We start from the raw sequence: 17398 nt of genomic DNA, 5'->3' as shown, positions 1-17398 counted from the left end.
CTTCCTGGGATTTGAAATTTAGCAAAATTCTTATTACTGAATGTGGTTCAACCTAACACATAAATCTAGTCATGTCACAAAACCAAACCACATCAAAACTTACAGAAAAAGACAATACCATTATGTAAGGTTATGTTACTAGTATATCAGACCTTCAAAACAGAAAATGAGAAAATAAGACAAATGCCCTCAAATACAACTTTAAGAAATTAAAAGGCTAAAATGGCTTATATTTCATTAATCTACTTAAGTTTTCTTTTCCACAAATTACCAGTTACTACTGAAAAGAAAAAAGTCTAATTCCATCCAATATACTTTAATCATTAAAATTTTTTTGTTTAGGATTTCTTACTTCAGTGGCCTGTCTCCAAACATAACTCCATTAAAAGCAAGGGCCCTTGGTACAGAATTTTGGTCTGCAAATTCCACAAAAGCAAACCGAGTTGGCTGAGTCTCATCACCTGCCATCCGCACAAACTTCACTTCTCCAACTTGTTTAAAAAATTCAAGTAGTTGATCAGCTGTCGTTGTCTGAGGAAACCAAGTTGACACTTTTAATAATGTATTCTTTCAAAAAAATCAAGTATATATTACTTTACCAATATGAGTTTTAAGAAGAGAGAGTAAGAGGTACTGCAACTTGGTTTCTTCTTTTATATAGTTACCTGGGAATTCAAATTTCCAACATAGACTGTTCTCCTAATTTCATCAATTTTGGAAGGATCTACATTTCCCATTAGTGGTGGTTGTGGTATCTCTCCAAGTGTTGCAATGTTGGGATCTAGCGCTGCTGCTGGTATAGCTCCCAAACTGCTAAGTGAAACTCCAAGCTATAAGGGGAAAAAAACAAATACAACAGCATACATTTTCTATTAATATCTAAAACTACCATTCTCTAATCTTGAAAAATGGATCAACTTAACAAAAATGAACAACTAAGGACTCTTACCTTTAAGCTACGCATTCTTCTGAATTATTAAAAGTGAGGTCACTTTAGTTTTGAGAGACTCATTAAAAGTAGTTATGCTCTATAACAATATTACCATTGTTCCCAGAGAAGATACAAGGTCACATTACTGGGAGACTCTGGTTACAATATTTTCATAAACTACTAAATATGTAACTCTTTCTTACAGGTGTTTGTGTGAAAGCATCTTATTTAATATGTGTTGGTGATTTACCACAACTAAGAATATTCTGTTCCTCTAACACACACAATTTGTTCCTAAAAGCACTTTCATTAGCATATGTATGGTGGCTTGTCTACACAGCAAAATAACCAAAAACACAAAACTTCAAAAAAATGTAGCACTAAACAAACCACAAAAGTATGCTGGTTTTACAGCATGAGTGTCAAAACAGAAGGCAAAGTGGCAATTTGACTTTATTGAAAATAAGCACAATTAGCATTTTCTCTGTGTATTTCTGTAAACAGCTTCAAAGTATTGCAAATAGTGATTTCAGGTTTCAATCGATTTTGACTTATTAAGTGAATTCATGAATACAGAATTCACAAATAAGAGTCAACTGTAGTTGGTCATTCAAAACTATCAATTCAATGAATTCCTAATCATTTTCACAGCATCTCATTTTGCTGAGTTATTAACTTAAACCTCAGTAAACCTGAAAATAGAGACAAACTTCACCTGAGAAATATCTAAAATACTAAGTTCTTAAATATGGTATGGTAGGAAAAGAAAAAAACCCTTCATCTTCCCAGAACATTAATAAATTCACACATTAAAGAATATGTTGTTTTGGGAAATACTGACGACGATTGAACCCAGGATCTTCACACTAAGCTACATTCCCAATCCTTTATTTATTTTCAAATTCTGAGACAAGGTCTTGCTAACAGTTGAAACTGCAACTTATGACCCTCCTGGCTCAGCTTCCCACCATGCAGAGAAAACAGAATTTTTTTTTATTTTTTTGAGACAGGGTCTCACTATGTAGTTGAGACTGACCTGGAACTATGTGGCCCAGGCTGATCTCGAACTCACAGCAATCCTCCTGCCTCAGCCTCCCAAGTGCTGGGATTACAGGCATGCACCACCACACCCGGCTACAATGTTATTTTTAATGTAACTTAAACTGAAACAGAAAGATCTAGAATGGGAAAATGGGAAAAATTTTCAAAATTAACACAAAGATTTTTCAAGGAAAAAAACACAACCACTTTCATTTACACTACTCCAGAAAATCTTGACTACAAATGTGCTATACATTACTAAGATTTAACAACTGTTTAGTAATGGTACTTCCCAAAGGTAAAAACACAATCCATAAAACCAGTGTCACTTCTTTCTGCCACAGCAGCCAGTCTGATCTTTTAAAAACATGTCAAACTAGGCTGGGGATTTAGCTCAGTGGCACTGCACCTGCCTTGCAAGCACAGTCCTGAGTTCAATACCCAGTACAAAATAAATAAATTAAAATAAAATAAAATAAAAATAACAACTGAAGTAGATAGTGTCACTTCTTTCTGCCACAGCAGCCAGTCTGATCTTTTAAAAACATGTCAAACTAGGCTGGGGATTTAGCTCAGTGGCACTGCACCTGCCTTGCAAGCACTCTCCTGAGTTCAATACCCAGTACAAAATAAATAAATTAATTAAAATAAAATAAAATAAAAATAACAAATCTGAAGTAGAAACAGTTCTCCAAGCTTCTTATCCTGATTACATAGTTCAGTGCTCACCTCTTTTATAATATATACTTCCTTATGACAGTACTTACTGTAGTCAAAGGATTTGGGGTTGGTATAGGAAGCAATCCTGCACCAGGCATCAGACTTGTCATGGTTGGAGCAGGAGCCAATAAAGAGAGGGCTTTGGATTCCTCTGGGATTTTACCTGCAGAAGCAAGTTCCAAACATTATGGAAAGCAGAAACACCACACCACCTTTACACTATGATTTTACAATTACCCTTGCACTTAAAAAAATAATAATAATAAATGAATCTATCTATCACATCTGCATAAAGAAATAAATAAGAACTTAAGTCTTTCCTTTTAGCCTGCTCTACTAGGAAAAATAAAAGTGAGCAAAACTTCAAAGACTAACAATCTCATTAATGGAATATTATTTTAAAAATTGAATAATGTAGACAATTATTTAACACTTTGAGCTATGGGTCACCTGTACTGGAAACTTAATGTTCATGAACCAAACGATATCAAGCATGGACGCTTTCCCAGGACGGTGTTTTCGCGGTGATCGAAAGTTGTGTTACACATGACAACCGTTCGTGTTGGCTGCATCACTAATAGCACACAGAACATCAGATACAGAAAAGAAGAACATTTTTTAAAGTTTAATCCCCAGAAATGGCAAATAACCAAATTAGTCAAAAAAATGAAAAAGAAAAAACAAATATGTGCGAATTGAAATTTGATCCTTAATGAGTGTCCCTATCCTGCTGCTCAAACTACCTACTTGTGATGCAAACAATTTCAATAACCCTTCAACAGATTCCATTCAATTTCAAGTAAACAGAAGAAAACAAAACCTACTTCATATAATCATCCTCAATTTACAAGGGAAATCCACACCTACTCAGTTCATAAGGCATCTCACCAGTATCAGTGATGTCTAAAGAATATGCCTTGGGAAATTGCTAAAAAAAATTTTAAGAATAAAAAAAGTCCCCTAGTCTCTAAAAACTTCTTAAAAATACTTTTAGAACCAATTAAATGTATGCTTATCTGAAGAGAGGTAGTAAGCTTGTCTTGCTTATAAATATTTTAACTGTAAAAACAGTAATACTAAAACAATCTTAGTAAAAAAAATGTCTACAACATGAAAAACGAAACAAGCACATGATGTGCCATGTTTAATTGCTGAATTTTTGTCAATTAATTCTGACAGACTAAAACTTCCGTATTTTTCCTTATCTTCTCACCAAAATAAAGTGTACTGAAAAACTGCAGGTATATTTATTTATAACTACTCATCTGCTATCTGGCTATGCATTTCTACTACAAACCTGTCAGAAGTATTTTAAAACAGTGTACAAAATCACAGTAAGTTGAAATATATGTATTAAATTTTCAAAAGTACCATGCCTGGTTTCAGAGGTAAAAACCCTACCTTAAATCAACTAGATGGGCAGAAATAAACCTCTAAACAATATTATCTGAATGTATCTCTAAACATAGATAAAATTTAAAAACTTGTTTTAAATAAGGATTGTCTTATCTATAGAAACAGAATAAAAATTACATTAGCTTTAGCAAATGCCTATTTTTAAACTTTGCAGTAGCATCCAAGCTATCATTTTGACTAATTTCAAAAACAATTATTTCAATCTAAACTCTGGAGAACAGATTTCTTAACATGCACAAAGAAAATAAAAAGTAGGTTGACTTTATTGGACAATGAATAACAATAATTTGTTTTATATGTATTAGTTACTAGTATTAACATGTACTTATACTCAGATATATACTATTTATATTGATACCACACTCAAGTCATCTATTATAAACAGGTATTATTTTTTAAAGAGATCTGTAAAACCTGAACTTGATAACCAACCAACCAGGGTCCTGAAGTGCGTGCAAACTCTAGACTTCAATACACTAATTTACACACCTAAATAAGGGTGCTAATCTAGTACAGATGTGCCAAATTTAGTATTACTTGCCAATAAGCACAACTATCCATAAAGACAGTGTAAAAAGACTACACCAATGAAATGGATTTTTCAACATGGGCTAAAAGTTGATTACATGCTATTATGGAAGTCTCACTTCTGGGTTAAATATCAGCAGGTTGTCAGATTCTCATTGTCTTTCATGATAGTAATAACTATAAATCTGTAACTATTAAGTACAATAATATGTGTTATTCTATTAACTTGAGGAAAAATTCCATTGCTTAATTTTCAAAATAAAGTTGTATCAAGTTTATCTTCTAATTACTATCAGATTGTATAAAAGTATAAAACAAATAATCATTTAGCATTTTTCCCAAGCTGTACTACTCAAAGACAATTGAGAGGAAAAACAACATCTCTCACATTATTAAAGTATAACCTCTAAAGCCATTTATAAGCTAGTAACATCTGAAGAATTTTCAACTTCAAAAACTCAAGCATACACAAAGTTTGCTTACACATGCAAGTAATTAATAGTGTCTCAAATATCCATTCCCCACATAGGCAACAAAGTCTTAAGACAAGGAAATATAAGTTGTATAACCACCATAAAAGTGAAAGACTCTCCCTGCCCTACCTCCAGATAGCTGTAAGAAATTTACTTATTTTCCTTGATGACTTTGTATGCCTAGAATTCTAGGGGAAAGAATGAAAATGAAAAGCCATCAGTTGGTTTTTGTGAGAGATGTAGACTTGGAAAAAAAAAAAAAAAAACTAAAAATGTTGTACTGAGATCACAAAGTGTTCCTAAGATTCCTGTTTTGTTTCAAGAACAAAATGTACCTGATCAATCTCTTAAGTACCCATTAAGACCCACTGAGCTTCAAAACACCATATTCTTCTAACTTACTGCATGAAAATTTATCTTAAGGTTGAGCTCTGTTAATCATCTCCTGATATAATTTGCAACACGTTATAAACCTTAATGGAATACCATTTACAAAGAACTGGAAAACCAGCTCACAAGTTAAAGTGAAAGAGATTTAACAAAACAAAAACAAAAACAAAAAAAAAGGGACAAAATAAAGAAAAAGAAATGAAATCAAAGTAAAACAATAAAAAACAGAGACAGGGCGTCCATCTTCTGCGGTTCAGACTCCGATCTCATTTCCCCAATGAAGGTTTCACTTGACGGCAGGTTTAGTGGCATGGCAAACAATGCCTAACTCAGGCAAGTGTAACAGGTCTGCCTTGGCCAGTCTAGTCATCTAATAATGCACAAATATCACATAGAGAAAACATACAAAACCAAATTAATAGTCAAAATCCATCTACCAGAAAATGTGGACATAAATTTATGACTGATGATTAGGCTGACACCTTTGTTATGTTTGACCTTATCTTTTCTAAGTGTCAACATTTATAAAAAGAAATCTGAAATGCACGCAACAACAAAAGAGGTCATATTTACACAAGTATAATGAAAGTATACTTTATTTTGAAATGGCATATTTTATAAACAATAGTTAATACTTAAATATGTATGAACCCATTACACATCAAACATTACTTATACATCTTAGATCCTGTTATTGTCTGAACTAAAACTAGCAAATTGAAAGAAATTAAAACGCTTTTCTTAAACTTTCTATGGTTTTTCTCATTTATGTCATGACACTGTTTCTATGATATCAAGGAAAGAATGCAGTCTGTGAAGTGTCCACAGACTGCTCATAGCACCACAGCACGTCTCCTCTTATAGAAATCCTCCACGGAAACATTTTCCTTGGGTTTACTTCAAATTCACTCTGCTAACTTTTTTAGTACAAGAATGCATTAATTCTTTGCTGCACTTTATATTCAGACTTTCACTGTGAAATTCTTCAATTTCCACAAATTCATCACTTTTGTATTTAACTAAAAAAAAGTATACAAATGTTTTCTTGTACTAGAAATTTTCTAATATGTTATTTTGTTTTTTTTGGTACCAGGGAGTGAACTCAGGTCCTTGAGCTTGTGAGGCAGGCAGCAGAACCACTGAGAGAAATCCTCAGCCTCTTAATTTCTAATGCTATTAGTAATGTTAAGTTCTTTTTATGCCAGTGTTTTAAAATACTTCTCAATTGCAAAAAAGTGTGCTTAAATTTTTGTGTTCAAATAAAACTTTGTATCAAAATAATATAAAAAATATTTAAAACCTGCAATTCAATGTGCATTTACCCATCTCTATTAAATAAACAGTAAAAGGAACCTCTTCTGCATGCCAATAACCTTGAACATCTATGACAAATAACAGGGCTTCTCTAATGTACAAAAGGTTTTATGGGAATAAATTAAGGTCCCAAATAAAGCAACGCTTACAAAAAATTTTTCTTTAGAATTCAATAATGATCATTATAAAGAGCCTGTGCTGTTGGTGGAATTTTGATACGGTATTTCAGATTAATATATCTTCTATTTGGTTTCTTTTTTCCTACAGTTTCTTGACATGTAATTTCAGTAAAAACTATATAAAATTAAATCATTAACCATCTCTTTTCTCACCTCATTCTCAAATTTTGGACTCATTGTACCCTTAACAGAACATCAGATAAGGATAAATACTTGTTACAAATTAACAAATAATTAACTTTAACTTATTTTTATTTTCCCTACCCACTCTAAGCCCTAAAACATGGGCAAGACATTTTCAAATTTATCTGAAAAAATTCAGAATGTACTATTCTCAGATTTCAAAACTATCTTCTACTCACTGTATTTAACTGTTTTTAACATTCCAGAAAAGGCATTCTAAAATAAGCATTAAAAACCTGAAAGTGGGAAAAGATGCTTATTATACACTATTATTTTAATGTTAAATGGTCACTACAAAAGATTTGAATTAAAAATTATATATGAAAACCCAATAAATTGTTTCTGATAAATTTTAACACTGTAAATTACCACCATCCACAGAAAATATCTATTTTTAAGGACACTTCAATCTGCCATAACCCAATTCTAAAATCCATGTATACATGCCATATTCAGTGCTCTAAATGAAAGTTAATTACACACCAGAACTGTCAAAATTCAGCACAGCCTATTATTATGTGAGTAGCTCTGTAAAAAGAAGTTACTAAAAAATAATTAGTAATAATTAGCTCTTAAAGCAGTTTAAAGCATTAAATTTAACACGTAACTAAAGGCCTCTGGCCCTGTTCTTATCTTCAATAACTATTTTCTTGATGAAAGCTTTGAAAAATCGTTTTCCATGAATTTTTTCAATTATCCACAGGCCAATGTAAGAAAACAATCCAGTTGCACTGCAAACAAGTACACTGAATACAAAAGAATAGTCTCATGGTAACAATTAAGGTAAATTACTTTAAAAGAATAGTTGAAAGTATAGATATTTTTCTTTTAATTAACCCAGAAATTTAACATATACTTTTTATTTGTAATACTATTAACACTGTTAATAAATGTTTATTTACATACTTAAAATAATTACCCACAGCAACTTAAAACTATTTTTATAATTTCATAAAGCTCTCTTGAGAATCCAAAAATTGACTATAGGAAACCAAAGGAAATTAGAGAAGCCAAGTACTTAATGAATTTTTTAAATGCTATGTTACAAAATCTCAAATGTAGACAAGTAATAAATTAACCACTTTAATTTACTATTAGATAAAAATTCTTTCTCTACATTTCACCTTTGTGCACTCTCTCTCTCACATATACACACACACACAAACACACTTCCCAGAGTACTGCCTACTTGCTAATCTTTTAGGACAGAAGGGTGCAGTAATAGGACAGAGATTAAAACAATAGAAAAAAAATGTGAGATACCAACCTTCTGCACAGGGAACAACTATCAGAGCTCTGTCAATAAAAACCGTGTTAGTTAGATGCTGGGCCACACCAACACTTGATGGGTCACGAAACTTAACATAACATACTTTGGAGGAAAAAGCAAGAGGTGCATTGCTGCAAGATAAAAAGAAAAACAACTCAATAAACATTTGCTTGTGTCTGTCATTTTCACTTAAAATTTCTTTCTCACATCTTTACATAAACTTAACTAATCGAGTTTAGAAAAATCTTGTTACTAGGGTTCATTAAAACATAAAATGGCAAAACTCATGCAGTAGTGATTTGTCTGACAAGAGACAAGCCTAAAGCTTTACATGTAAAACTTGAAAAAACAAATAGTCAATCCTTAATCTGAGTCAATAGCTGGTAAAAAAAAAGGAGGTTCGATCAGTCTGTAAATTCCATACGTAGGCAAAATCCTCATACAAAAACTTCGGCCTTCAAACTTCAATTCTTTCTAAATGTCATTCCCTAAATCTGAAGAATCCCAATTCTTCCTATATGTGATTTCCCAGTGTTTAAGTCTGAACGTGGCTATATTTATCTCTATGACAATATATGCAATGCTTTGACTCAGAAAACTGGGTAAGGGAGCTTTTTGGTGAGTCTGGTATGAAATTTGAATTAAACCACCTTAGGCAGAGCAGGTAAACTGAGTTGACTACAAAAGGGGTAGAACTGCTTTGTTTTTCCAACTTTAATTATCTTTACTAATTATGTTTATATATGCATGTGTGTACATATATGTTTCAGTTTTAAATATCAATATATTTTATTATACTGTTTGGTCAATTGCATAAATAATTCAAAACAGTTTTTTGTGTTTGTGCTCAGGGCTGAATCCAGGGCTTCATGCATGTGAGGTACTCACTGTACTACAGAGCTGCACCCTGAGACTCTCAAAATGGTTTTTTAAATTCTTGGGGGAGGTGTTGTTTGGTATGTAGTTCAGCCTGGCTTTGTACTCATTATATAGCACAGGGTGGCCTCGAACCCTTGGTGATCCTCCTACAATACTGGGATTACAGGTGCATGCCACCAACCCCACTAAATTCTTGATTACTTGAAAGATTAAGGTTTGCATAAGACTAAAAATTGAATGATTAGACTAAATCCTAACTTTGGCATTTACTAGCTCTCAGACTGTGGTCAACTTCCTAGACCTGTTTGTAAACCAAAGTAAATTATTAATGCACAAGTTACATATGATGTTTTTCAAATGATCTTTTTTTAGTATGAAAAGAAAAATCTTAAATGTTTTAAATGATTGTACATTATGTTATAGATTTGGTATATAGCTAGGTCTTTTTTTTTTCTTGCTCTTTAGCAAGAAAATTACAAACTTTAATGAAAACTGATTATAGATACGATATCAAAATGATTGCCCATAGCTGGGCGTGGTGGCACACACCTATAATCCCAGCACTCGGGAGGCTGAGGCAGGAGGATCGCTGTGAGTTTGAGACCAGCCTGCACTACATAGTGAGTTCCAGGTCAGTCTTAACTACATAGTGAGACCCTGACTCAAAAAACCAAAAAAAAAAAAGATTGCCCAGGAAGGTAGTATGTTTTGGAATTTAACAAGATATGTTCCTATTGTGGAAAAATTCCTTTCATTTGTTCTGTTCATTTTACTATATTTTGCTATATTAAACTGAATCAAATGGACTAGAGTCCACATTACATTGCACAATCGCATATAAAATTTTCTTTGTAAAAATCTGGAAAATCACATGGCTGGCTATCTAGCCTGAGAGGGGTCTGATATATACAAAAGACCTTAATTTAATTTCATATTCGAATATTTCTAAGACTACAGTGGAGATTTTAGAGTTTTTTGTTGTTGCTTTTAGTTGTTAGGGATTCATGGAAGGGTTCCCAAGCATACTATGTAAAGTGCTCTACCTCTGAGCTACATCCCCAACTTCACTTTTAGAGACTTAAACCATTACCTTTATATTACCAAATCTCTAATTAGGCCTCTCCTGAGAATTACACTTCCAGACCCAACAATATGCTGAATACTAATATACTTTAATCCACCCCTAACTCATTAATTCCAAAATATATTCAATATACTCCTTTATTACCAACACTGCCCTATGTACTTTACATCTCAGTTAAATATACCATCACATTTCCCTAGTCTAAATTTGAGTTACTAGTGTGATAATTATTAGTGCTATTTACCAAATATTTCCAAAGCTTCTTCTGGATATACAGTAAAATGCCATTTTTCTATTCCCTGAACTTAGATGTGGCCACTAACTACATTTAATCAATTAAATGTCAGCAGTTCTAAAAATGTAGAGAGCCCCTGCTTGGCACATTTCCTATCACAGTAAACAGCAAGTTTCATGAAATACAGGAATGATTTGTTGGCTTCATCCCAGAGTGCCCCAATGAGAAGAGTACCCAATTCCACCATCTTATAGTAAAAAATACCCTAGTAAACTGGGATTTGGGTTGTTTTTTAAACCCTGCCTGTTCTGAATGACTTATCATCCTTTATGTTCTCATCCAATCAGTCAATAAACCCTATTGAGACATCTGCCAAATATTTTGTCACAATAATATTTTCATCATTCTCATTACCAATGCCTTTATTCAGTCCCTCACCATTTTTCACCTAGATTACTACCATGGCTGCCATCCTATCACACTGTGTTCAAAAAGCCACTGTAGTGATCCTTCTAAACTCTGAAATGCATTTCATTTCACAGATTAACTTTCCTCAAAGGCCCCCTCTGTTCCTGCTTCATCATCTAAGACATCCAATCCAAAACTCCAGGTATACAAATAGTGTGGTTGTAAAAACACATCATAAACACGTGGGTCTTTGTACGTTCTATTCTATCTAGCTATGATGTACTTTCTACACCTGCCTTCCGAATGATAGTTTCACTTTTCTTCGTCTCAAATTTCAAGTCTTTTGATAAAACATCTTAATAGATCACACTGATATCTAATGCAAACACATTCTACATAGCTTCAGCACAGGCATTATCACAATTCCTTACATGAAACCCTCAATAAAGCCTCTGAGCTTTCCCGGCCAAAACTGATTAGACACTTGTCCCAAGGATCCATTTTTCTGGTTGACCAGCAACCTGTAATTTAGGTAGTCAAGTTTGACAAATGACATCTAACAATCAAATTCTTTCTGCTAGGCGGGAAAATATCTTGGCCCAAATGATGAGGAAGTATAAAACAGTTCTGCAAAGAAACAGGCCAAACACACAGAAACAATTAGCTGACAATAAAACCTCCTCAGAAAGTCACACTGACTGCTGATAACCTTTCTGGTTCCTAGTCCCAGTCTCCCTGAGGCCTGGCTGTTCTGTAGTTATTAAGTCTTTATTCTTCAATTTACTGGTTTCCTTTTAATAAACAATGTCTCTTCTTAAGCTAGATTGAATAACACTGTTTCTGTCCTTTGCAACCAAAAGAATCCTATGATATACAATGACCTACTTAAACCCTAACAACTGCAACAGCAATACTTTTAGCCCTGAGATCATTAGGAGACTGAAAAGACACCACTAAAGCTATACTTCCTGAAGTGATAGATCCTTTTGTGATCAATACTCAAGTAATCACTACTGAAAATTAAAAGCTTATTCCCAAATATCCCTAGTTGTAACTTGATAGGAAATGTAAGACTGATTTGGAAATAAACTGTGTATTAAACTCCTCCAAGATGTGAAAAGCTCAGGAACCGGTTGAAAACGGTCTCTTCTAAATCACATTATTATGGAGCATGGATATGAAGTCAAGCTACCTCAAAGCTTTATTCCTGTGTCCTGTTCTTAATCCTGTGCCCTGACTCCTACGTCTTTAATCCTTTTCCTAATCCTATGTCCAATTACATTTCTTGAAATAATAAAGCCCAGCTTTTTTTTCGTTTTTTGTGAGACAGGGTCTCACTATGTAGTTTAAGCTGGCCTTGTACTCACTATGTAGCCCAGGTTGGCTTGGAACTTGCAACAGTCCTCCTGCCTCAGCTCAGCTTTATTTTACAAAACTGTAAATATTTAAGCTTTCAGAAGAGGTGGTAAAATTTTATGTTGAACTCTACAGACTAAAATAGAGTAGCAAACCTCAACAAAGGTAAGTATCTCAGGAAATAAAACTGTTATTTATAAATCAGCATGTTTCCAAATCTTCTATTTCACTTTTTCTCCAGTATATCTAAACTATCAAACAGATCTATTTTCCTACCTTTTTAAATTAATTTACTGCAGTGATGGTTATCAAACCAAAGCCTCTGAGCCTCTTGTAGCACCTAGATTTAAACAGTCATTTTAAAATGTATTTTAACCTACAGTTTTAACTTTAAAAAGCAGGTGTATATGTATATTCTAGTTCATCTAAATGTAATCCTCTATAAAAAGTAGTGCACACATCTTAATTTTAGTTTGACCTCAACTGTTGAATCTCAAATTTTGCTTTTAAATATTTTTTTAATTATTTTTCAAAACAATCAGAATTTCTCACTGAGTGTTAAACGCAGACAACAAAGAATCAACTTCTGTGCATCTATTAAATTTGCTGGGTCCTAAGTGATTATTTTTCATTTAACATGGTGATGGCACTGTACAATCTTTCCAAAAGCCAATGTGATAATAATATGTGCAATATTTTATTAGTGTATTAGTATAGATTCTTTAAAGAATCACAAAGGACATAATTCAAAACATAGCCAAAGTAGTTTTATGTATAAAAATATTAATAAACACATCATTTATAACAAGATTTTCTTACAGGACTCCAATGGTACTATGGATAGCACAATTCCTCCTTTGGTTATACTTTATGAAATGATGACATATAAAAAGGACTACAGGGAAATACAATGGAAGGTATTGTGATAGGGTGATAAGATCACAGATTTTTCTTTTCTCTGTTTTCCATAAAGCTGCTGTTTAGACTATATTAATTTTTAACTAAACTTAAAGAGTTGATACATTTCTCTTGTGTTCTTACAAGTTTTACAGACCAGAGAAATGAAGGAAACTGGCAAGCCAAAAAACAACAACAAAAAAAAAATCCACAGGTAAAATCTCCAGTGTTAGAAATCAGGATAGAATTAGCCTTTCCAAGTCAGCCAACTGAAAAAGAGCATAGGGAGCTTCCGTGCACTGGTTACACAGGTATGTTTACTTTGTAAAAAGATTACTGAACTGTACTCTTGATCTGTTCATTTTTCTGTATGTACATTATACCTTCAAGAAAAATACTGAAAAAACATGTATTTCTTACTTTTATGGAAAGGTTTTCATGAGCTATGAAATTTACACATAGTGCAAAAAAGTTAAAATAGTAATTCTGGTTATTTTTAATCATCCAGCAACACAAAAAAAGTCAAACTACAAATAATTCTTTTTTTGCAAATAAGAATTCTTAATGTTCAAAAATTAAAGTGAAACTGAATCACTGTCTCATGCAAAATAATTAAATTTTTTAAATCTAAGCTTTCATGTCTAATATGTTGTGTTGTGTGCACTAGGAACTAAATTGAGGGTCACAGCACTCTCCATAAGCCATCAGCCACTAAGGTCCATAAAATGTTTTGGTTTTGGTACTGGGGATTGAACTTGGGACCTTGCACTTGCAAGGGAGGCGGGAGAAGCACTGAGCTAATTCCCCAGGCCCATAAAATTTTAAAAAGAAACTGTTTTCACATTCTACTTAAGAAATCTATTTTCTATTTTAAATCAAATAAATTTCTATTCAACTTCCAAAGAGTAATCACAAAATACTGTTTACATGACACTGCAAAACAAGTTATATCTTCAATACAACTATTACTACATTTTTATGTTTCAGCCAAAATCCACAAACACTTCTTTAATATAAAGACCAAGTAGGCCGGAGATTTAGCTCAGCACCACCACACCTGTCTGGCAAGCACAAGGTCCTGAGTTCGATCCCTAGTACAGAAAAAAATATATATTATAAATAAAGACCCCCAGTACAGAAAATATATATTATAAATAAAGACCAAGTATTGATAATTTTAGAGCAGAAAACCTGTTAATCACCCATGTTAACATTGCCGCAAAACTAAAATAGGAGATCTAGTAATGCACTTAAGGAAAAATTGCAGTATTTAAGAATTTTACCTGGCTTTTATTATATTTATGCTATAATTGTGCCAAATGTATTACAATTTGTGACACATAACTCCATTTTAATACATTATATGTGTAAGAGCTTTGTATTCTCTGCCCTTTAAACTCAAATGACATTTAATTTCAAAAGTACAGACCATTACTGACTATCAGTTAATAACGGGCAGTGTACTGCAACCCAAACTCAAGTTTCAACAATACAAATGGTATTATGTTGGCAATGAAAAATAGTGATATATTTCTTACAAGATATCCAACTACCCCAAGGTTAATTTATAATAGTTCGTGTATTTTAGTAATTGATTCAAACTCAGACTACACCGCTCTTTCAACCACTTCAAATGTTAAGAAATGCTGAGTACGTAACAGGTGAAAGCATCTTCAAAAGTTAAAGATAAAGCTATAATATCATAGGAAATCAATCTCTTACACAGTTATTTTTGTTGGGGTTTTTTTTGAGACAGGTTCTCACCATGTTATCCAGGCTGGGCTTGAACTTGCAATCCTCCTGCCTCAGACTCAAGAGTACTGGGATTACAAACCTGCACCCCCATGCCCAGCACTTTCTCACTATTCTTGTCATAAATGTATCACTTGAGCCCGGCAGGGTGAAGTATGCCTGTAATCTCAGCATTTGGGAAACTAAAGCAGGAGACTGCTGTGAATTCAAGGCCAGCTTGAACTACACATAGGGAGACCCCATCTCAAAAAAACCAAAAAAGTAAATTTAAAAAGTCTAACTTGCTGGGCAGTGCAGGCCTGCAATCCCATAATCCCAGCACTCTGGGAGACTGAGCACTCTGAGATAAAAGGATTGAAAGTTAAAGCAGTCTGTGCAATTCTGCAATTTAGTGAAACCGTGACTCAAAATTTTTAAAAAAAAGGACTGAGATGTATGATGGAAAGGTCTGTTCTAGATGAGAGAAAACTAAATACTAGGGGTGGACACAACCTATATCCAAAAAAGAGAACTACTCAGGAAATACTGTTAACTAAAGCAATGAATGCATATTTTGGGGAATACAACTGTTCAATATATTATTTCAACGTTTTTGTGTGCATGAAATATTTCATAACAAAAAATTGAGAAAAACTTAAAAAGCAAAATGTATTCAAACACATCTTTTATCAATACACTGTAGTGCTGCTATCTACTTACAAATAAAAAACAAAATACATCTATTTGCATCACTATAAAATAAACCAAGTATATCAAATGTCAAGTTTTTTTAAAGAAAGAAATCATGAGCTGGGTGTGGTGGCGCACGCCTGTAATGCCAGCACTCAGGAGGCTGAGACAGAAGGATCGCTGTGAGTTTGAGACCAGCCTGGGATACATAGTGAGTTCCAGGTCAGTCTCAACTACATAGTGAGATCCAAAAAAACAGAAGAAAAAAAATAAAATAAAAAGAAAGAAATCATGGCCTGGGCGTGGTGGCTTGCTCTTGCGGGCTAATCCTGCAGGACCGCTGTGAGTTGGGCCAGTCTAGACTACATATTAAGTTCAAGGCCAGCCTGAACTACACTCTGTCACAAAAAACAAACAAGCAAAACAAATCGTGGGCAAGTACTTCTTCCTTCAAAAGATTTTTTTAATACAATGAAAAAACACTGTAGAACTTCATATTCTAAGACCTATCTCCCACCTCAAAAAAATAATAATAGTTTGTGTAATAAACTGAAGAATGTGCAAACCCCCACGAGTTTTCTGATTAAATAATATCACATAATGGAAATTTACCACTTCAAAATACATTACATTATTTGGGAAGTGGCCGCGACTCGTGAACGCCAGTTAAGATCCGGACTTTACATACAAGTACATACAGAGCAGGGATAATCTTTCACCGATTTACAATTTTTTTTTGAAAGGTTAGGGCTAGTGTGACCTTCCGGAAGGAAAATTCAATCTGTTAATCAAAGCGTGAATACAGAGGTTTTTAATGAACGTGGGTGCACTAGATTAGATAAACTAAAATGATGCTGAATTTCTGACACCACCCTGGAAAACAAAAACAGTCCTAAGTGCATCTTGTCTTCAGGCGCAGGCTTTCTCATCAGCATTAACAGCCTGACTTTAGGGTCTTAGGAACTGGGCAGCTGCTTAGGCGCAGTCTCCGCGATCTTCAGAGAGCACAAACGTTAGCAGACGTTTACCATGAGGACTACTCCAGGTCCACCTGCGGCCATCTTAAGTTCGGGGGAGGGAAACTGGCATAGCGCACCAATTCCAAGGAGGCCGGAAGGGTGGCACAGCAAACGAAAGAAACCTTTCCCAATTATTTGTCAGGGTTCGGGCTCGGTGCAGCGATTAACTCGCAAATCCGACTACCAAGGAAGGCAGGAAGGCGAGACCTCAGGGCCGCGGACCCAGTGCCCTCATCAAACATGGGCACCAAGGTAAGGCCCTGCGGTCACGTGACAGGCGCCGCGCGCCCGCGCTCCCCCCACGCCTCGGCTCCCCAGGTCCCTATGGCGCCCGCGCCCCTCCCCCAGCAGAAATCGGCACTTACTCGGGGGGGTAAAGCCGCAGCTCCTCTATTTCTCCTAGGAAGGAAAAAAGCGTTCGCATCTGCTCGCTGGTCACCGCCGAAGATAGATTCGTCACCTGAATTACCGCTGTCGGGGTAAGGCCGAAGCCTAAGCCCAAACCGAAGCCGCCACCGCTGTTCATCGCGATCCCGCTTGCCAATACCGCTGCCTTCCCGCTCCCCAACGTCTACGACGCGTCAGCTACCGAGCCGGGAAAGCGGAGGACGCGCGGCCACGAGCGCGCCCCCGCTGGCGAATTCAAGGCGCCGG

General features: G+C 34.6%; 1 protein-coding gene across 8 annotated transcripts in view; it reads right to left on the bottom strand.

The window, feature by feature from the left end:
* Positions 1–17398, bottom strand: part of Srek1 (splicing regulatory glutamic acid and lysine rich protein 1) — a 36741-nt gene that overhangs the window by 17174 nt on the left and 2169 nt on the right. For 6 of the 8 annotated variants that reach the window (XM_019209452.2, XM_010637266.3, XM_019209454.2 and 3 more), the window contains exons 1-5: positions 17110–17391; positions 8443–8576; positions 2740–2855; positions 666–830; positions 353–531 (exon numbers count right to left, since the gene is read on the bottom strand). In XM_019209452.2, coding sequence (XP_019064997.1) covers positions 353–531; positions 666–830; positions 2740–2855; positions 8443–8576; positions 17110–17270 — 755 coding nt within the window. In that variant the 5' untranslated portion in view covers positions 17271–17391. Of the gene's footprint in view, positions 1–352; positions 532–665; positions 831–2739; positions 2856–3142; positions 3664–8442; positions 8577–17109; positions 17392–17398 lie in introns of those variants that run through there. The other 2 variants (XM_019209453.2, XM_019209456.2) reach the window with 2 other exon arrangements.

The sequence above is a fragment of the Fukomys damarensis genome, unplaced genomic scaffold (assembly GCF_012274545.1).
Source record: "Fukomys damarensis isolate Sample0158 unplaced genomic scaffold, DMR_v1.0_HiC HiC_scaffold_1, whole genome shotgun sequence".
Taxonomy (NCBI): Eukaryota; Metazoa; Chordata; class Mammalia; order Rodentia; family Bathyergidae; genus Fukomys; species Fukomys damarensis.
The sequence above is the reverse complement of the archived record's forward strand: the minus strand, read 5'-3'. Positions and strand labels throughout refer to the sequence as shown.